The 22,912-nt window shown below is 37.0% G+C and overlaps 1 protein-coding gene across 1 annotated transcript; it reads right to left on the bottom strand.

The window, feature by feature from the left end:
* Positions 1–21,543, bottom strand: pho (phoenix). Its single transcript, XM_056458655.1, has 5 exons — positions 21,235–21,543; positions 17,409–17,706; positions 15,550–15,647; positions 15,410–15,467; positions 1–9,203 (listed from the first exon to the last, which is right to left on the bottom strand). Exons 1-5 carry the CDS (start codon positions 21,417–21,419, stop codon positions 1,293–1,295), a joined length of 8,550 nt encoding a protein of 2,849 aa, XP_056314630.1. The 5' UTR covers positions 21,420–21,543; the 3' UTR covers positions 1–1,292.
* Positions 21,544–22,912: the final 1,369 nt, after the last annotated feature.

Raw genomic sequence — 22,912 nt, 5'->3', positions numbered from 1 at the left:
AAACTAAAAACAGGTCAGTTTCACATGAGCAGAAACCTGTCGTTTTATTTCTCTGTTGCAGAGTAACCATAAAGTGTCAATAGAAATGTACAAATTAGCAAGGGCACAATAACGCCAACGAAACACTCATGTTATACAAAAATACTCTGATCATAATAATAAAAAACTCTGCTCTGGCTACACAATGAATGAACAATTCAATAAAACATTGAAAAATGAACTGAATGACAATTATTATAAAAAAAAAAAATTAAATAACAAATCCACTGATCAACAAGATCACGGGTCAATCTACAAAACATCAGCAACGATATTGCACACTCGTGTGTACAATGTCAAAACTGTCAATTTCATCTCCATCGAAATGAAACCAAACAGAATATTACAAAAATAAATGGCTTAAAAATAACCTTGCTGCTTTTATATTTATCAATCATGACCATTTGTCATTACCAGAAATTCTATTTTACACTAATAATTACTCTTAAAAACTAATGGCTCATTTTTCTGTTGTTGTAGTCTAAAACCAGAACCTATCAACCGATAGCTAATTGTTTTTTACATGGTCTCTCCCATTTGTTCACTCTCTGCAGGTACACTATCGTTATTATGAATGGCATACTTCCGTTATACTGCAAACATATATATATATTTGAGAATTTTGGCTATGCAATAACTTGTTGAACGATAACTCTATTGTTTCCTTTCCTGGTTTCTATCATTAAGTCATTCTCTTCATATGCATCATGCTTTCTGTGAAACTGAACACAGACATTAGCAAGACACTCAGTTTGAACACAACCTGTCCAGGCACCTTTGCTTCAGTTTCAGGTCATTGTGGGTGTGTAATCTGAATTTACTCCTGTAGGCGAGTCAGTGTTCATGGAAATTTCCTTATTTTCTTATTATATTTTCTGTCGTCCATCTCTTTCTTATATCTGTAGGATCTTGCTATCAAACAACCCTGTTTGACAGAGTCAGTTCTCTTAATTTGTATGGTTTCTGGTTCAAAACTATACCATACCACAGGTCTCAAACTCAATCCCTGGAGGGCCGCAGCTCTGCAGAGTTTTGCTCCAACCCTGAACAAACGCAGCTAATCCAACTTATCAAGGTATCCAAGACTCTTTTAAACACCGTGATTGTTTTGATCAGCTGTGTTTGATAGGTTTGGAGAGAAACTGTGCAGAGCTGTGGTCCTCCAGGAATTGAGTTTGAGACCTATGTACTACACATTTGCTTATTTGTGACACCCTTTGGTTTCTTTGGAATGGTCTCAGGTGATTTCAACATCAGGCTCTTTCTGATTTCAACTTCAGAACTTTCCACCTCCATTTGTAACTCAACCAGTTTCTGTCCTCCTTCTTCCTCTTCATCTCAGGGGCTTCATTAGCATCGTGATTGCCAGAAAAACTTTGTTTCCTCTTCTTTTTGTGCTTGGTGGGATTTAATTTAGCTTCTGTAGAACTTTCTGTAGGACTCGCATTCAGATCAACGGATTCATAATGAGGTTCCTCAGTCGCATCCCTTTTTTTCTTTTCCTTCCTTACTGTTTTTAATGCCATTTGCTCAGAAGTTGCTATATGCTCAAGTTGATTGGCTTCTGTAGTACTTTCTGTAGGACTCGCATTCAGATCAACGGATACATAATGAGGTTCCTCAGTCGCATCCCTTTTTTTCTTTTCCTTCACTGTTTTAAATGTCATTTGCTCAGAAGTCTGAATATGCTCAAGTTGATTGGTCTGAGGAGCTTTAAAAGCTTCATTTGATGAAATGTCTTTTAAACCACTCTCCTCTACACATCTTTTATGTTTCTTTTTCTTTTTTGTTGTCATCTCGGTTATTTGTAACCCACTGAACTGATCCGGCTCTGCAGAATGAACATCGTCCACATCAACATTCTCCTGCTCTTTTAATTTCTTCCTTTTCTTCTTTTTGTGTTTATCGGTACATGTGCTGTCCGAAAGCAAAGAAGAATTGGGGTCGGCAGTGTTTTCTAACAGCAATCCAAGACTTTTATTCTCTCTTTTCCTTTTGGAAACCTTTATTAAATGTGCTGGATTTAATTCCAAACGTTCTGAGGAAATGTCATCACCTTGTGTTTCTTCAGAGCTGTTGTGTGTAGTTGTGCGGTCTGCTTTTGCCAGTTTTTTCACATCATCAAACTGAGACACAGAACTTGCATCCAGACACTGAGGTTCCTCAGTCTCATCCCTTTTCTTCTTTTTCTTCTTCACTGACTTTAATGTAGCTACATTAGGTGATTGACATTGAGTAATTTCCTCAGAAGTCGCTATATGCTCAAGCTGATTAATCAGAGGAGCTTTAAAAGCTTCATTTGATGAAACGTCTTTTAAACCGCTCTCCTCTTCACAACTTTTATGTTTCTTTTTCTTTTTTGTTGTCATCTCGGTTATTTGTAATCCACTGAATTGATCCGGCGCTGCAGAATGAACATCGTCCACATCAACATTCTCCTGCTTTTTTAATTTCTTCTTTTTCTGTTTATCGGTATGCGTGCTGTCCGAAAGCACAGAACAACTGATGTCTGTGGAATTTCCTGACTGCAATCCAACAATGTTATCAAGTTGATATAGTGATCCTCCATTTTCTCTTTTCTTTTTGGAAACCTTTATTAACCCTGCTGGATTCATTTCCAGTTGTTCTGAGGAAATCTCATCATTCTGCGTTTCTTCAGAGCTGTTTTGTGTAGTTGTTCGATCTTCTTTTGCTCGCTTTTTTAACCGAGTGACATCATCAAACTGAGACACAGAACCAGCATCCAGACACTGAGGATCCTTAGTCTCGTGCTTTTTCTTCTTTTCCTTCTTCTTCACTGACTTTAATGCAGCTACATTAGGTGATTCACACTGAGTAATTTCCTCAGAAGTCGCTGTATGCTCAAGTTGATTGGCTTCTGTAGTACTTTCCGTAGGACTCGCATTCAGATCAACAGATTCATAATGAGGTTCCTCAGTGGCATCCCTTTTCTTCTTTTCCTTCACTGTTTTTAATGTCATTTGCTCAGAAGTCTGAATATGCTCAAGTTGATTAGTCGGAGGAGCTTTAAAAGCTTCATTTGATGAAATGTCTTTTAAATCACTCTCCTCTACACATCTTTTATGTTTCTTTTTCTTCTTTGTTGTCATCTCGGTTATTTGTAACCCACTGAACTGATCCGGCTCTGCAGAATGAACATCGTCGACATCAGCATCTACATTCTCCTGCTCTTCTAATTTCTTCCTTTTCTTCTTTTTGTGTTTATTGGTATCTGTGCTGTCCGAAAGCACAGAAGAATTGACGTCTGCGGAATTTCCTGACTGCAATCCAATAATGTTATCAACTTTATATGGAGAACCTGCATTTTCTCTTTTCTTTTTGGAAACCTTTAAGCCTGCTGGATTCATTTCCAAACATTCTACAGCATTGTCATCACCTTGTGTTTCTTCAGAGCTGTTTTGTGAAAGTGTCTGGTCTACTTTTGCTTGCTTTTTCACATCATCAAACTGAGACACAGAACCAACCAGACACTGAGGTTCCTTAGTCTCATCCATTTTCTTTGTCGCTGACTTCAATGTAGCTACATTAAGTGAGTGATATTGAGTCATTTCCTCAGAAGTCGCTTTATGCTTAAGTTGATTGGTCGGAGGAGCTTTAAAAGCTTCATTTGATGAAATGTCTTTTAAACCACTCTCCTCTGCACATCTTTTATGTTTCTTTTTCTTTTTTGTTGTCATCTCGGTTATTTGTAACCCACTGAACTGATCCAGCTCTGGAGAATGAACATTGTCCACATCAGCCTCTACAATCTCCTGCTCTTTTAATTTTTTTCTTTTCTTCTTTTTGTGTTTATTGGTATCTGTGCTGTCCGAAAGCACAGAAGAACTGACGTCTGCGGAATTTCCTGACTGCAATCCAACAATGTTATCAACTTTATATGGTGAACCAGCATTCTCTCTTTTCTTTTTCTTTTTGGAAACCTTCATTGAGCCTGCTGGATTCATTTCCAAACATTCTACAGCATTGTCATCACCTTGTGTTTCTTCAGAGCTGTTTTGTGTAAGTGTCTGGTCTTCTTTTGCTTGCTTTTTCACATCATCAAACTGAGACACAGAACCAACCAGACACTGAGATTCCTCAGTCTCATCCCTTTTCTTCTTTTTCTTCTTCACTGACTTTAATGTAGCTACATTAGGTGATTGACATCGAGTAATTTCCTCAGAGATCTGTATATGCTCAAGTTGATTGGTCAAAGGAGCTTTAAAAGCTTCATTTGATGAAATGTCTTTTAAACCGCTCTCCTCTGCACATCTTTTATGTTTCTTTTTCTTTTTTGTTGTCGGCTCTGTTATTTGTAACCCGCTGAACTGATCTGTCTCTGCAGTATTAACATTCTCCACATCAGCATCTACATTCTCGTGCTCTTTTAATTTCTTCCTTTTCTGTTTATCGGTACATGTGCTGTCCAAAAGCTCAGAAGAATTGACGTCTATGGAATTTCCTGACTGCAATCCAATGATGTTATCAACTTGATTTGGAGAACCTCCATTTTCTCTTTTCTTTTTGGAAACCTTTATTAAACGTGCTGGATTAATTTCCAAACCTTCTGAGGAAATATCAGCACTCTGCATTTCTTCAGAGCTGTTTTGTGCAAGTGTCTGGTCTGCTTTTGCTCGCTTTTTAACATCATCAAACTGAGACACAGAACTCGCATCCAGACACTGAGGTGTCTCATTCCTTTTCTTCTTTGCTGACTTTAATGCAGCTACATTAGGTGATTGACATAGAGTAATTTCCTTAGAAGTCGCTATATGCTCAAGCTGATTGGTCGGAGGAGCTTTAAAAGCTTCATTTGATGAAATGTATTTTAAACCACTCTCTTCTTCACAACTTTTATGTTTCTTTTTTGTTGTCATCTTGGTTATTTGTAACCCACCAAATTGATCTGGTTCAACAGAATGAACATCGTCTGCATTAGCCTCTACATTCTCCTGCTCTTTTAATTTCTTCCTTTTCTTCTTTTTGTGTTTATGTGTGCTGTCCGAAAGCTCAGAAGAATTGACGTCTGTGGAACTTCCTGACTGCAATCCAACGATGTTATCAAGTTGAATTATCCCGGCATTCTCCTTTTTCTTTTTGGAAACCTTTATTGAGCCTGCTAGATTAATTTCCAAAAGTTCTGCAGCATTGTCATCACCTTGTGTTTCTTCAGTTTGGTGCTGTATAGTTGTCCGTTCTTCTGTTGCTGAACTCAAATCCAGATCAATGGATTCACACTGAGGATCTTTAGTCTTATTTGTTTTTCTCTTTTTCTTCTTCGCTAATTTTGACGCAGCTACATTAGGTGATTGATCTTGTGTAATTTCCTCAGAGGTCTGTATATGCTCAGGTTGATCAGTCTGAGAAGCTTTAAAAGCTTCATTTGACAAGATTTCTTTTACACCATTCTCCTCTACATTTGCTTGCTTTGTCCTCTTTTTATCTTTCTTCTTTTTTGTTTTTGTTGTCAACTCTGTTATTTGTAACTCACTGAATTGATCCAGCTCACCAGAGTGAACATTGTCCCCACCAGACTCTACATTCTCCTGCTCTTTTAATTTCTGCTGCTTCTTCTTTTTCTGTTTACTGGTATGCATGCTGTCCGAAGAACTGACATCAGTGCTGTTTTTGCTGTATTCTTTTGCCGTCCCATTAGACCCATCAAACTGAGACCCAGAACTCACATCCAGATTTGGATCAACAGACTTTTTCTTCGTTTTCTTCTCTGAGCTTAATCTGGGTGATGAACATCTTGTCATTTCTTCTAATGTCTGTAAATGCCTAATCTTATTGGTCTGAATTGTGTTATTCTCTCTCATTTCTGAAGGACCATCATCTATGTGCTTCAAAACTGCATCAGATAAGCTAACTCCTGTTCTTTCTCTGTCTTTGTGTTTTTTATTTGTAGTTCTTTTTGAAGGCAAATCCATAGTTTGTAACTCAATGGACTGAAATGCCTGCACATTGTCATCAATTTCTAAAGTAAGCTCTGTGTCAGTTTGTTCTATTAATTTATGCTTCTTCTTCTTCTTCTTTTTCCGTTTACCACTATGCGTGTGGTCCAAAAGCACAGAATTGGCATCTGACTGCAGTCCAACAACGTTATCAACTTGAGATGAAGGACTTGCATCCTCACTTTTATGAGTGGAAACTAAATGTGCTGGGTTATTTTCTAAACCTTCTGAGGAAATGGCATCACTCTGCTTTCCTTCAATGCTGTTTTGTGGAGTTGTCCGGTCTTCTTTTGAAGCATTTTTCCACCCATCAAACTTAGATCCAGAACTTGCATCCAGATTTGAAACAATAGAGGTTTTCATCCATTTCTTTGTTGAGCTTAATCTGGTTACACTGGGCGATGAACGTCTTATCACGTCTTCTGATGTCTGTAAATGCTCAATCTGATTGGTCTGAATTGTGTTATTCAATCTCATTTCTAGAGGTCTATCATCTGTGTGCTTCAAAAGTTCATCAGATGACCCAACTCCTGTTCCTTTGATGTTTTTGTTGGTTTTTGGCAAATCTGTAGTCTTTAACTTATTGACAACAATGCACAGTTGTTTCAATCCAAAAGCTAAAGCAAGCTCCTTGTAGGTCTGCCCTTTTAATTGACCCTCTCTTAGTTTATTGATGAGTGTGTGATCTAAAAGCACAGAAGAATTGACATTTGCGATGTTCTCAACTTGAGATGGAGAACTTGCTGGACTATTTTCCAAATGTTCTGAGGAAATCTCGTCGCTCTGCTTTTCTTTAGTGGCGTTTTGTGTAGTTGTCCGCTCTTCATTTGCAGCCTTGTCCAACCCATCAAACTGAAACACAGAACTTTCATCCAGATTTGGATCAACAGATGTTTCCTCCCTTTTCTTATCTGAGCTTAACCTGGGTGATGAACATCTTGTCACGTCTTCTGATGTCTGTAAATGCTCAATCTGATCGTTCCGAATTGTGTTATTCTCTCTCATTCCCGGAGGTCTATCATCCATGTGCTCCAAAAGTGCATCAGATGAGCTAGCTCCAGTTCTTTCCATGTGTTTATTGGTTTTTGGCAAATCAATAGTTTGTAATTTATTGTCGACAGTGTGCAGTTGTTTCAAATCTGAACTCTGATCAGTGTCATTTTGACATTTCAATTTCTTCTTTTTCCGTTTATTGGTATGCGTGCTGTCCGAAAACACAGAATCTGTAGTTTGTAACTCATCAGACTGAAACAATTGCACATTGTTGTCTATATCAAAATCAAGCTTGGGGTCAGTTTTCTCTTTTAACTTGTGCTTTTTCTTCTTCTTCTTTTTGGCCGTTAAGCTTTCCAAGCCATATGAATCCAAATTTGCTGGTTTTGCTCCACTATCTGATCTTTGTTTATCCAATCCAATGACGTGATCAACTTGAAAACTTGCGTTCTGAATTTTCTTTTCGCCTTTGGCAACCTTCAATGTTTTACCCTGCAAATGTTCATCTGTCTTGCCTTCTTCAGTAACCAAACCTTCCTGTTGTTCATCGATTCTAAAACCAACATCAAACTGAGATGCTGAGGTAACATCCAGACCAACAGATTCATAAAGAGGGTCATCTGTCTTATGCCGTTTCTTCTTCTTATTTAATTCAGTTGCACCAGTAATTTCCTGTACATATGTTGGTTGATCAGTGTTAAGGGATTGACTTGATTGAGTCACTCCTTTTACTCTCAACTCTGCCGAGTCGAGTGCTTCATTTGATTGGATGTTTGTAACATTTTCCTCTGGATATGATTTTGTTAGTCTGTCTTTGTCCTTTTTCTTCTTATTTGCTTTTTTGTGTGTCAGCTCAGTCTCAAAAGTCTCAACTGACTGATTCTCTACAGCAGGTTCTGTATCCTCACAATCTTTTACCTTATGCTTTGTCATCTTGTCCCTCTTAATCTTTGTGCTAACACTGTTGACTGTAGATAAAGCACTTTTCTCCAAGAGCTCCTTTGACTGTAAACCCAATCTTTTGGTTTGTTCCCCAATTGCCATTTCATGTTCCACTCCACATGCTTCAATGTTCTCTATGGGTGTCGTTTTAAGTCCTGTGATGTCATCACCTGGACATTCACAACTCACTATCTGACCAACATCTCTGCTGGTATCATGTTGTTTGAAATCAGCAGCAGCATTTTTATCATTTTTATCTTTCGTTCTCTTTCTTTTTCGTTTAAGAAAACTCAGTCCAGTGTTTGTAAACATCGGACTATCGGTTTCAGTCTCAACCATTGGTTTTTGTTGACCTACGATAGCAGTTTCAAATGAACTTGAGTTAACTTCACTTAATGGTACATTAGATAGTGGTAAATGTTTAGGAGATATTTCCACATTCACAGTCTCTGCTTGTCTTGAGGGTAATTTTGGACTTTGGACTCTCAACTTTGGGATTTCAGGGTGTTTAGTACTGGTAAACGGTTTGTTTGGTGTTCTTGGCTCAAGCTTGGACAAAGATTCAGTGTCTATGTGCGTTTCATCACTGTCATATTCCTCATTTGCAAAACATTTCTGTGTTTCTTGTGTAAATGTAGACACATTTTGTCCTTCACTCTCTATCTGTGTCACATCACTGTCCTGATGGCTTTCCTCCACGTTTGCTGTAATAGATGTAGTATTAGGAATTTGATTGTCTCGTTTTGGACTGTTAAATGGGCTGAATAAATCATCTGAGCCGATGTCACTGTCAGTCTGTTGAATATCACTCCGTGTAGAAATATCTCCCCCTTGGGGTGGACAGATGAAATTGCTTTCATTGGGTTGGTCAACATCAGGCTGATTTTTACAGTTAAGGGCATCCTTGTGCTCCAAATGAGCTGATGCTTCTTCTACAGTGTGCCTCTGTGTCTCCTCAATAACCATTTTATGATCTTCATGTAAATTTTCAGCACATTCGACAATCTCAAGATCTTCATGATCTGAACACGAAGCTAAAACCTCATGCGTTACTTGTTTTTCCGGTTTCTCGGACACCTGGGATGATTTTGATAATGCCTTGACTTTCCTTAGATATCTGTTTCGACTTTCGTCCTCGGCTATTTGTTTGATTTTTTTTTCCTTGTCAATGCCATTTGATAAATGGTTTTCCAGAGTCCTTCTCTTACTGATAAAGTCTGGGAGCCAGTTTAAGCTGATTCCTCTACTGGAACCTGAAACAAAAAGGGCTTTATCCTGAAATAAAGCCAAACGAAAACAACTGATTACTGTATTGTTATAAAATGTATGAAATATATTTTATGAAACCATGATAATTGTTTTATGAAACTTTTATTATGTAAGGGTGATTTCACATCTGTGGTTCGGTTCATTTGGTCTGGACCAAGGGCAACAAATATACATTGTAGCATTTTTCTGCCGTTTTGGGGTCCGTTTCACACCATACTGATTGCTTTGGTCTAAACCAGTTGAAAAGAGCCAAAATGTAGTCATGTGACAAAATCCACATCAGTCATTGGCCAGATGTTATTGAATGTATTTCCTAAACAGCTTTTTGATGGGTCAGATTTAACATGCGGGAAGATGCCAATGAAACTCCCGCAAGTAAACAAACCAGCAGACACAAAATTTCAATTTTTACTATAGATAAGACGACTGTGTTGGCTGATTGTATCCCTGGTCATAGTGTACTACATAGTTTGTATAAATCACTTTAGATAAACTACACATTTCGAGAATGAATTGTGGCTGGAAAACAATGTTTTAACGCATTGCAAACGGCGAAGGCGCATCGCAAGTCACTTCAGGAGGAGCCGTGAATTAATTTATGCTAAACATATTCAACGTTTGGAAATACTACCAAGGATCCATCAGGTAATGTTTTTCCCTCTCTCTCCAGTTTAAAAATATTTTTTTTCTGTCAACAGATATTTTTCATCCACATACCATAATGCACAGCGTATCAGAATACGGCAGCTGGATTAGTCCAAAAAGGCGTAGTACTTTTTACGTTTGGGTCTTCCCACCAAGAGGAAAAACGAACTCTAGTGCGATTCAACCGAACTAAATATGGCAGGCGTGAAAACACTGTAAAACACTAGATTGCCTACACTTTGGGGGACCGCTCCAAGTAATTAAGTTAGGTGTATGAAATCAAGTATCTAAGCATGCAGACTGCTTAAGCCTGGTTAATACTCGATGCATCCGCTAGTTCGCTTGAGTGCGCGCGCCAAAGTGACGTCATCGCGGAATTTGCGGAGGTTCGCTTTGGGTGTGCATGACATGATTTCGGCCAGCGGAGCGCATGTTTTTTTTTGAGACTCGAAGAAACAGCGCGCACGATGCCGCGTTTGAATATGAACCACTTTGAAGAGATTTTGTCTGAAACAGGTACGACTGTACAGACATCCTTATGATCCATGATCATAGAAATAACCAGATGAACAATAGTTCTTGGCTAGACAGCAGACAGAAAGGAAGAAAGTTTTTGTTAAAAAGTTTGGAAAAACCTGAGGAATAAGTTTCTTAAAGCCAAATAAGTCCATGGCAAACGTGAAGACCCGGGTACACAATTACAGAATATGTTTTTCCACCAGTCATAGGTTTAACACTGATCTATATGTTACAAGTTTGAATTTAAAACAATTTAATATTTACAAAACTATAATTAAGGAACAAATTATTTCTTTGATGACTGGAAAGGCATATATGAACCTATCAGTTTAATATACCGATGCCTGTTTTTCTAGACTTTATTGGTGATAATGGTCAGGATAATTGCCTTTTTAGCATAAGACAGAAACTAGCCAGACAGTAATGTGTGAACTATGGAGCGAGCTAAATCTAAAAAAAATAAAAAATCTGTATTTTTTAGTAAGTGTGCTTTTTTTGGTTTTATTCTCGCCATAATAAAAATATATATATTTGTAGAGCAACCCATGTTCTGTTGTCATTAATATTTTAATAAACTTTAATAGGTAGAACCGTCCGAGATATGAACAAAAGCAAATGATGCATCAAAGTTGGATTAAAAAAATCTAGAATGGTTATAAAAAAAAAAAAAAATCCTCAATCATTCAAATAATTTATAAAAATAATTAATTAAAAAATATTGAATAATATTAATGATATGACGTGGTTCCGGGAACTTTCTACGTCTCTGTTTATCTGTCTGACTTTATGGTCAGTTTCTTTCGATCGCGCCCCTGTCGTTTTAAAGAATATCACAACGGCGAGTCCGTCAAGTATAAAAGCCTCGTCCATTTCGTGAAGTGCGTGCGCAGTCAGCAGAGGTGTGCGATGCTGCGCCAGGCGAAAGTATAAATCAAGCTTTATACAACCATTTGTGAAAGAATAGGACACTCTCAGTGAATTCAGGTGTTGTACTGTAATAGGTTGCCACCTGTGCAATAAGCAAATTCATGACGTTTCCTCACTACTAATTTTTCAATTAGTCAACCGTGAGGCAGGGGATGAACAACTTTAGATTTTTGGAAGCCGAATTTGTTATCGACTTCGACTAGATGCTGGTGATGTCATCATAAAATTTTTTTAAAAAAAACGCAAAAAAGACGCAAATGCTTTCCAGCATGCCACAATTTGCTATTTATTTGCAGGAAATATATACACACGCTGTTTAACAGCTCATGACACGTTGCAAATAAAATGCAACACTACCAATGACTAATTTTAATGCAAAACAAATGCACCGTCAACACTTTCATTTTGATAATAATGCTATTAATACGGGCTAGTTTAACTGCTAAATACATGCAGTCAACACATTGTTCGCTGCACATACTATTAATGTAACAATAACAGATATTTCAGCGCAGAAGTCATGCATACGCTGTCAGCACACAGATACATGTGAAATTTCAAAACAACACAACGCACAATAGACAAAGGCTATAAAATTAAGCCTTAATACTCTGTCAGAGTCATGCTCAGACACATATTTTAGCGTTTTGATAGTGACTGCAAGAATGTGATCTGCGCAACGCAACTAGTCGAATCAAAGGGTGTCACAGCAGAGCATTAAAGTCGACTAGTCGCTGCAATCCCTACTGTGAGGAATATTATAACAAAATGTAAGCAATTTGAAACAATAGAAACTTTTGGTAAAAAAGGTAACTTCAGGAAAAAAAAAATAATTAAAAAAAATAATAAATCAGAAAACAGGTAGGTTTTACCTGGTAGGTCAGGTAAAAATAATAATCTGAAAGCAGGGTAGTGTTGCCATGATACTGACATTTATAAAAAAAAAATAAAAAAAAAAAAAACATTTCTGTTGACGTCATTTCAAGAGAATCAGCAGTGTCAAATAATTAAAAAAAAATTACATTTAGGGCAGAGATTAAGATCCTATAATTACAGTGGGCAGAAGCTGTTTCTGTATTTACAGCACACTCCTGTATATATGGTTGTGTTGTTAAACTGCTGTATTCCCAATTTGTTGGTGTTTTTAAACTTGAGTTTTCATCATTTCCAGCACACTGAGCTCTTTTGCCTACCCTACATAAGGCAATTCAAAACTACATAGATGGAAAACACCCATACATCACAAAATACAATAAATTATATAGTATAGTAGGTATTGCTGTCAATTCTTTTTAATTGCAAGTTCCAGATTGATATTAATTAATAATAATAAAAAAATCTCAAAATTAAATGTAAAAAAAGTAAGTACTGAACACAAACCTAAATCATATTTGCATTTAGGGCTGCACGATTAATCAAAAAAAGACTGTGATCTCGATTCGACCCTCCACGTGATCTTAATTCAGCTTTTCTACGATTCAGCCAATTATAATTTCAAGGTCAGAAGAGAAGCATAAGTCTTCACATTGTTTTACATATATTGCTCAGCAACATGGACACCTTCAAATGTTGTTAAAAGTCTTGCATACTGTATTTATAAGGTAGAATTTACCCCAAAATGTAATTTCTGTCATAATGTAATGATGTATTCACGGCCGCAAAATCACACATGAACAGACGCATGTTTGTTTGCTAGTAAAAGGACACGCTCCAGCCCACCAATTAGGGCTGTGCGATTAATCAAAATTTAATCGCAATCGCGATTTGTAATGTTGCAATTAGCTAATCGCAAAAGGCTGCAATATGAAATATATATGTATTATATAATTTCTCCACCCAGAGCAAATGCGTCACTGCCGTCTGTGTGTGACAGTCTTATTAGCAAATCGAGTGAGCACACTTTCGTTCTGCCCAATCAGAATTGCGCGACCGAACTATGCAGAAAGCCCACAATAATACAAACAAACAAACAAACAAACAGGAAAGCACCGACAAGTAGGATGATGGCGTCTGCTGCTTCAGAAGCATTAATAGATGAATTCATATCATAGAAAAACAGGACATCAGTAATACGGGAATATTTTGGTTTCAAAGTCACAGATACCGAATAAAAACAGGTCATATGTAAGAGCTGTCGCAGAATTGTTGCCACAGCATGAGGAAATACAACAACCAACACCTAAAAAAAGCACCACAGGCGGCTATATGAGGAATGTCTTGCTAAAATGTCAACTAAAAGTATTGCTAATAACACTCAACCTAGTAGCGAGCAACAGCAAAGTACAATTTCAGAGTTGTTTGCAGCTGTTACACCTTATGAAAAAACATCACGAAGGCAGCAGGAGATAACTAACGCCATACCTCACTACTGTTTGCTCTAAAGAAAAATTTGTGTTTAAATTTCAGAATATTTATAAACAAATTTGAATAAAAGTTGGGAGTTAGTTAATATTTTTAAGTTCCTTTTTTTAACTAACACTCACTGCATTTTAGCAGTAAGGAGATACGATGCAGAATATTAAGCTGAAGCTTTACTACTAAATTGAATCGCAAATCAAATCGAAATTAGATATTTTTCCCAAATTGCACAGCCCTACCTCCAATGGTGTCTACATTAGTAAACAGAACCTGCGTAGGCTGTTAATAACAGGTAATAATGTTTTAAATGACGTTCCGTTTGTTGCAAACTGAACTCAAAGTTACGACAGCCATGACGTGAGCGCACTCGGCAGTGAAAAGTGAAACCGAAAGTGCGCAAATCATTTAAATAATCATATCGCATTTTAGAGTCATGATTACGACAAACATTTGACATGTTTTTTCTTTCATAGCAAACACAAAGGCCCGGTTTACACTGTCAAGTCTTGATGCCCAATTCCGATTGGCTGCCTATATCTGATTTATTTTGCCTGTCCATTTACACATTCTTTTAATTGTGACCCATATCCGATTCATGCGTTTACACTTGCCATACAATTTACGGTGTTGCGCATGCGTAAATGCGGCTTCTAGCATCTGCGCCACACTAGCCACGATGGAAGAAGTCTTGATTTTAGCTCTGCGTAATATACGAACTTCACCCAACTTTAAAACGATTTTGAGGTGAAGGGAAAGGGACGTCATCGCAGCTTTGCAACTATGGTTTATATATGGTGTCCTCCACCGTTTAGAGAAATTTGTGGGTATGAGAGAGATCTCAGGTTTAATGGGAGCAAATTGTGGCGACTGACCACTTTCCTTCCCAGTGTTTTCTCCGTTATTGTTGTTGTTTACCCTGTCGGCATCTCCACACACGCTCTTCCTTCTACATCATTAAACCGCGGAGAAATACCACAGTGTCGCAAGTTAAATGACGTACAAAATGGAACACCTCAATATATCCGATCTGCCTCTTTACATGATAGTCGCATTGTCACATATCTGATTTATTTGCACATATGAAGGAGGCCTGAAACTGATCTCTAAATATCCGAATACATGCATTTTTCATGTTTACACGGTCATAGAACAGATCCAATCTGTCACATATAAGCAAAAAAATCGAAATTGGGTCACATTTAACTGGCAGTGTAAACAGGGCCAAAGTGTTGTGCATGAAAATAAATGTTTACTGGGTCAGTATAACTACTATATATAATGCCTATATAATGTTGAATATAATGTAAAAGGGAATCTGATATTGACAAATGACTCATATTAACAGTGAATAAAATGATCTAATAATGTTGTCAATGACAAATTACAAGCATATATCTCAAACATAATAATTCAACTTCAGAATTATGAATAGTTATATTCCGATGTCATCACTTTACTGTGAATTAACAAACAGGACAAAGTTAAAGTCTATTCAAATCCACCATCGCAAGTCTATACAAAATGTCGCATTTTAACCAACAGTAGAGCTATACTTAGGCCTAATATTATTACTGTTGTTTTACCATATGTTTGAGAATCACAATAATAATAGCTGACTCATATTAACCTTTATTTTACATCTACAGAATCGTAAAAAAATCTTGATTTTGATTATGCAAAACAAAAAAAATCGTGATTCTCATTTTAGCCAGAATCGTGCAGCTCTAATTGCATTATTTAACAACTCCACAGAAAATACATACCACTGATTTGACGTCATGCTCACTATTTTGGTCCTCTTCCTCTGACGAATCACTTATCCTAAAATTACAGTATTTAAATTAAAAATGGTCAAATGTAAATGTACAATTGTGTGTTTGGCTTGTTTTTTATTAGGACTTACGGAGACTGAAACAATTTTGGATTGATCTCTTTTCCCATCTTCACACTATCCGTCTTGATTTTCTTAATACATTTGAAGAACCCACCAACTTCTGAATTCTAAAAAAAATAAATAAAACAAACACATAATACAAATAAATAATTTAACAACCATCATTAAATTATATATATATATATATATATATATATATATATATATATATATATATATATATATATATATATATATATATATATATATATATATATATATATAAATAAATAAATAAATAAATAAATAAAGAGCCCCCATTATGGGTTTTTGAAAATTACTTTCCATGCAGTAACACAGCTCTAAGTGAAATGAAATATCCAGCTAAAGCTTAAATCTGAAAGTGCGCCGTGTTTGAAACTATTGATTCATATATAAAAGAGTCGACTCTGAGTGGTTTAAGTGAATTGTCGATGTAACGAATCTTTAGCCAATGCGCGCACAGACCCGGGAAAATTGAAACCCCCGGCCACAAACACTGTAGAAAAAAAAAAAAAAAAGGAAGACAAACACTCTGTAGAAGATCCCAGTTGAATCATGTCGCGAAGACACTGTGCTCTGAGGAGTGAGGGAAAGTGTTATTTATATAAAGATGAGGCTGTGAAGAGTAGGCATGGGCCGGTTTAGGACTCTGACGGTATGATAACCTTGGATAAAAATAGCACGGTATCACAGTATTGTGATCACTGCTCTAAAATAAGTTCTTTTTAAATGTCTGGTTAAAAAACAAAAACTTTTTTCCCCTTTGAACACAATATATTACTTTTTTATAAGATTTATAAGACAAACATGTCAGGATGAATAATTCCAATAAATCATTGGCTTCTGCTGTCTTCATTAGTTTCAAAAACACAGATTTCTTTACAATTTAGAACGGCATCTTTGGATATATTTTCTGCTGGAGATACTGTTGTCTCAAAAAAAAAATATATATATATGTAAATAAAAAAATCTTACGCATACCTTAGGGATGGTATTACAGAAAATTTTGGTGGTTTTAAAACCTTGACTTTTTCAAACCGTGGTATACCTTGAAAACAGTAATCGTCCCATGCCTAGTGAAGAGTCAGTGAAGATTATTTTTGCAAAACTACCATAGCATTATAGCCAATAATGTACACGCTTACAACGGGGGATTCATCTGCTGTATGTTAAAGGAAGGATCAGAAAAGACTATTGATGTATGGGACTTTGTCAGAGCTTGACAGGAACTTTACAGTACACAGTTCATGGATCAGTTCCTACCTCCATTTCACAAGTGTAAGTAACCTAAGCGCGATTAAAATGGTTGCCTCCTTGTTAGCTTGCAAAACGTGTATTGACTTGTGTTTTGTTACTCTTAATCACTCCACACGGCTTGTACTGTATCTGGTTACCCATTTATATTCTCATATCGCGCCTAAAACTATGTTGAAAATGCAGCGCATCCCGCTTTATTTACTGATTTCGACGTGTATGTGAGCACGTGATCGTCTGCCATTTGTCATTTTGCAAAACGCAGTAGACCAATTGTAACAGACTGGGTCATCGGACCAATCAGTGCAGATTAGCATCACGCTAAGGAGGGGTTTGGGAACAAATGAATCACTGAATGAATCATATGGGAGTCGTTGGGATAATTAGGTAAAAATAAATGCATATTATAAGACAATGAAAGTGTTTTTTGATCTTGCATGCATATCAGCCTGTTGTTGGAGACCCCCAAAACCAAAATATGACGCTTTTTAATGTATAATAGGGGCTCTTTAAACAGTAATATCATAATATATTATACATAAAAAATACATAATAAAATGACATGCATAAACAGCACATGAATAAAACACAACCTCCAGAATTTGGTGCTTCCTAATGGGCAGATGCTGTTTTTTTAAAGATTTCATCAAAAAGGGAAAAGTAGCTTTGCGAGCAGGGGCATACAACTCCCATCGTGATTTTCTGCGGCATGAAGAAGGTTGACTTCTGCTTTCCCCTTCAAATTCAGTCTGTTGGTTCTCAGAGAGTCTCCTTTCTCTCACATAACCGGAATCATCAGAGATGGAGGATGGTTTCTTAGATGATTGGGGTCGTCTTTTAGTGTGAACTGCTTTCGTCACAGACTGTGTTATAAACAGGCTTTCAGAGTCACTGTAGAGAAGAACGCAGAAGAAAAGATACAGTACTTGAGAAAATATGTTTATATTACAAACATAACATTCATTCATTTTTCTTCGGCTTACTCCCTTATTTATCAAGGGTCGCCACGGCGGAATGAACCACCAACTATTCCGACATATGTTTTATGTTTACGCCCTTCGAGCCACAACCCCATACTGTGAAACACCCATACAAGCTCGCGTACACACACTTATACACTGCGGTCAATTCTGTCTATACCAGGGGGTCCGAACTCGGTCCTGAAAGGCCAGTGTCCTACTGAGTTTAGCTCCAACTTGCTTAAACACACCTCTCCAGGAGCGAGTTTGGACACCCCTGGTCTATTTGGTCTTGTCACACCCGGACAGCGTTAACCACTGACAAACATAATATTACGATTTACAAACTACATATTTAAAGTATTTTTTAATGTATTTAGCACTTTAATTTTATCTCAAAGTGTTCTAAAACATACCACCAACTAAATTGAAGGCAAATTATGACAAAGCCATAGAAGAAGCTGGAGGGAACCTTCCGCCTGATTTACACGGGGCTTCAGCGTCAGCGCTTGATGGAGAGCGTGTCTGAAGTTGGGGCTGACGCAATTGTCACAGCAGCGTCAGCCAATGAAATTAGTCCACAATCAGCTACTGTATGAGCTGGGGTATTTGCATAAAGCAATCTGATTGGCTGACACTTCTGTTGGTGCTTGAAAAATTGAGAAATTCCCAACTTCTACAGCAAGCAACGTCGCTTGGATCCACAATTCAGTTCCGCAAAGTTTGACGTCACCCATTCAAAGTAAATGTCAAGCGTTGATGCTGACTCCCCGTGTGAATGGTCGTTAAAAGTGTCTAAACCAGTGATCACCAAACTTGTTCCTGGAGGGCTGGTGTCCTGCAGATTTTGGCTCCAACCCTAATCAAACACACCTGAACAAGCTAATCAAGGTCTTCTTAAGCTACGGTCACACCGGGCTTTGTGTGTGCGAAATTCTGTCGTACGGCGCTGCGAAAAGGGGCGGGATTAAACAAGGTGATTAGACATTAAAAAAAGCGAGCGATTGCTCCATGCTTTAAATTTATGTCCAGAGAGGTCCTGTTTTGATCCTCGATTGGTCTCACGCAGTCAAGTGATGCGATTTCGCAGGTCAGAGTTCACCAAGCTTGAACTTTGCACCGCAGCAACCTGCAAGTCTATGGGAGGAAAAGTCAAGTGTGACCGCAGCTTTAGGTATACTAGAAACATCCAGGCAGGTGTGTTGAGGCAAGTTGATCGGTGACCCCTGGTCTAAACAAATGGAAACTTTTTTTGGACAATTTTTTGTCTGGTTTTGATGCTCATTAAACAGGATTTTGCAAGGATTTTTTTGTATATTTTGTGACAATATCTCAAAGCTTAAGGCATTATTTGCTTCTATTAGGGCTGCACAAGATGGCGTTTCAGCATTGATACCGCATTGTGTGCTTCTGCAATAGTCGCATCACAAGATTTGCAATGTTGAGTCTGGATTATAAATGAATTTAGATAAAGTTGGTTTTATATTCGCACATTTGTTCAGTGAGAACAGTGACACGCTCGTTATATTGTTTATTATACTTTGAATATTCAGTCTAAAATGGCATACAAGTATGACTTCAAAACAACATTAGCACTATTTTACTGACTGTGAACAATGTTGTGTGTTTATAGTCGGTGACTGGCTGCTAATATGATTTCACTATTTGAAATTTGCAAAGAATACTGGTGACATTATATTATTAAGTGGGAAGCCTGAATGTGCGAACATAAAACCAACTTTACCTCAATCTTGACTGTGTATATATTGCACTTTCACTGTCACACATGATGGAAAAAGGATATAATCAATTAACATACAGTAAATGGTTGAACATTTAATTCTCTTCCATAGATGTCTTATGACTGCTGGTATTACAAACTGCTATTAAAACTGCTGGTATTCATTTTTTTTTTTTTTGAGTCAAATCTCAAAAGTGTCCTATGGTATGACTGGTATGTCTTAAGCACAGTTTAATAAATTACTCTTACAAATAAAAACAATAACTAAAACCATAAAATCATTAATAAATACATCAAGGCCTAATTTTAAACCCTTTATAAAACACAAAATTCCATGATATTAATGCCTGGACTAAACATTTTTTTAAATGAATTGAGGACATTCGTTCAGTGAGAACTTGAGAACAGTGACACACTCGCTATATTGTTTATTATACTTTGAATATTCGGTCTAAAATGGCATGCAAGTATGACTTCAAAACAACATTAGCACTATTTTACTGACTGTGAACAATGTTGTATTTATGTTTACAGTCAGTGGCTGCTAATATGATTCCCTAATTGGAATTTGCAAAGAATACTATTATGAAATTATATTATTAAGTACAAAACCTGAATGTGCGAATATAAAACCAACTTTACCTCAATCTTGACAGTGTATTTATTCAATTTTCACGGTCACACTTCATGAAAATAGATATAATTATTATTGTCATCAATTAACATACAGTAAATGGTTGAACATTTGTCTCTTCCATACACCTCTTGTAATGAAAACTGCGGTTATTACATTTGTTTGAGTCAAATCTCAAAACTGTCATATGGTTTGACCATCTCAAGCATAGTTCAATAAATTACTCTTATAAATTAAAAAATAAAATCATTACTAAATACCTCAAGGCATTTATACATCACAAGTGGGAACCCTTTATAAAACACATAAAATTCCCTGACTTTTAATGTCTGGAATATACATTTTAAAAAATGAAATGAGGTAAAGCTGAGGGCAGCACGGTGGTACAGTGGGTATCGCTGTCACCTCACAGCAAGAAGGTTGCTGCTCCGAGCCTCAGCTGGGTCAGTTGGCGTTTCTGTGTGGAGTTTGCACGTTCTCCCCATGTTTGTGCGGGTTTCCTCTGGGTGCTCCGGTTTCCCCCACAGGTCCAAAGACATGTGCTAGAGAATTGTCCGTAGTGTATGTGTGTGAATGAGTGTGTTTCTTAGTCATGGATTGCAGCTGGAAGGGCATCCAATGCGTAGAACATATGCTGAATTAGTTGGCGGTTCATTCCGCTGTTGCAACCCCTGATTAATAAAGGGACTTTAGCCGAAAAGTAAATGAATGAGGTAAAGTTGGTTTTATATTCGCACACTCGTTCAGTGACAACTTGTGACACGCTCCCTATATTTTTTTACTATGGTACATTGAATATTTGGACTGAAATCACATGTAAATATGACTTCAAAACAACATAAGCACTATTTATTGATTGTGTGTTGTACTTTGGTAGAATTTTACTAATATGATTTCACTATTTAGAATTTGCATAGAATACTTTAATTATATTATTAAGGAGCAAGTCAAAATAAGTGAAATTGTGAATATAAAACCAACTTTACCTCAATTTAAATGACATATTCCAGAATTTCCATGACACGTGGGAACCCTGCAAACTCTTACAAATGGCCTCCCAAGAAAAGCTACAAGTCTTTTCTTACCTGTCTGAAGGATGGTTGTCCACAGAAGCGTCTCTTCTTTTTTTCAGGGTGCTGTCGATCTCGTCAAAGCAGGCGTTGATGGAGCTGACAACATCAGGCGGCGGGGTCTCGAAAATCAGCTCCGCGCGTGAGTCAGCCTCCATCAGCTCTCCAACCGGCACGTCGCCTTTGCTACGGAGACGCATATCTATCTGTTTAATCTACAACAATTGACAGTACAATTATCACATACTCCTAGCAAGCTCCCTTGACAAACATATCCTCGTGTAGCACTACTCCGTTTTGATATGGAGGCTGCCTTCTTCTTCTTCTTAGTTTTTTGGCGAATTGCATTCTTTGTGCATATCGCCACCTACTGTGCTAGTTGTGCAACCAGATTCTGTGATTGCTCTGCCCCAATCCCACAGACCTCAGAGTCCAGGCGCCGGTTGACACTGCGTGTTCAGCTCCTCCCCCCTGCACACTGAACTCCTTAATCTCTAGACTTGTAACAGAGCACTTATTTTATTTACTAAAATGAGTTATATTTTAGATATATTATTATTAGTTATATATTATGTTATTATATCCTTTTATCTAATCCTGTATTATATAAAAATTTTATTAGAGTCCTATATCCTATACGATCATAATTAAACTCATACCCCAATAGATATCCTATATCTTTATCTTCCTTTCCTTTCTCCATAAGATATTCAATTAGATCCTTTCTTTCTTCTCTATATTTTAAACATTCATATATTACATGCTCGATTGTTTCTGTAACATCACAAGATTCACATAATCCATTCTCATGTATACCAATTAAAAACAATGAATCATTCAGTCCAGTATGCCCCAGTCTCAGTCTGGTAATTATCCCCTCTTCCTTCCTATTCCTTCCATGAATAACCATTTTAGTGTCTACATTCTTTTTGATTTTATATAGATCCCTTCCCTTCACATCTGTATTCCATACTCCTTGCCAATGTATTGTCACATTTTTCTTAATAATACTTTTAATTTCTCCTTTAATGGAACATTAATATCTCTTTCTTTTCTTTTAGTTGCATTTTTAGCTAATTCATCACTTATTTCATTTCCCACCACCCCTATATGTGCTGGAATCCAACAAAACCCAACTAGAATTCCTTTTCTTTGGATTCTTCATATTAATGTAAATACTTCCTTCATTAAATCTTCTCTTGATGACTAATGACTGGCTAATGATTTTAATACTGAAGCAGAGTCTGAGCAAATCACAACTCTGTCTGGTGTCACTTCCTCTACCCACATAAGTCCCACAATGATAGCAACCATTTCAACAGAATATATTGACAGTTCCGATGTTGTTCTTTTTTTTAATAAATACTTTCAAATCAAGAACACACACTCCTATTCCTGTCACACCCTTATCTGGATCCATCAGTATACATTTGTGTACTCCCATAAAATTTTTCAACTATATGCTTATATACATTTTGTTTAAGTGTACCTGATTCCTCCCACTCATTTCTTTTATCCAAGATCTCAAGATTGATTTCAACTTCAGGTATTATCCATGGGGGACTTCACTCCATACTGGGCTTTTATTACCCATTATATAAAATACTTGGTGTTTTTTTTTTGCTATATTATGTATATCCCATCCAAATCCTCTTCCTCTGTTATTTGTATACTCCCAACAATCCATTAAAGT

The sequence above is a fragment of the Danio aesculapii genome, chromosome 5 (assembly GCF_903798145.1).
Source record: "Danio aesculapii chromosome 5, fDanAes4.1, whole genome shotgun sequence".
Classification (NCBI taxonomy): domain Eukaryota; kingdom Metazoa; phylum Chordata; class Actinopteri; order Cypriniformes; family Danionidae; genus Danio; species Danio aesculapii.
Note: the sequence above shows the minus strand (reverse complement) of the source record. Positions and strands in the feature narration are given on the sequence as shown.

Coding starts and splice junctions, on each gene's coding strand:
- pho (XM_056458655.1), bottom strand. CDS start 21,419: ATGCGTCTCCGTAGCAAAGGCGACGTGCCGGTTGGAGAGCTGATGGAG. Junction 15,648..17,408: donor GGAAGCACCAAATTCTGGAG/GTTGTGTTTTAT, acceptor TATTTTTTTTAG/AATTCAGAAGTTGGTGGGTT. Junction 15,468..15,549: donor CCAAAATTGTTTCAGTCTCC/GTAAGTCCTAAT, acceptor CTGTAATTTTAG/GATAAGTGATTCGTCAGAGG.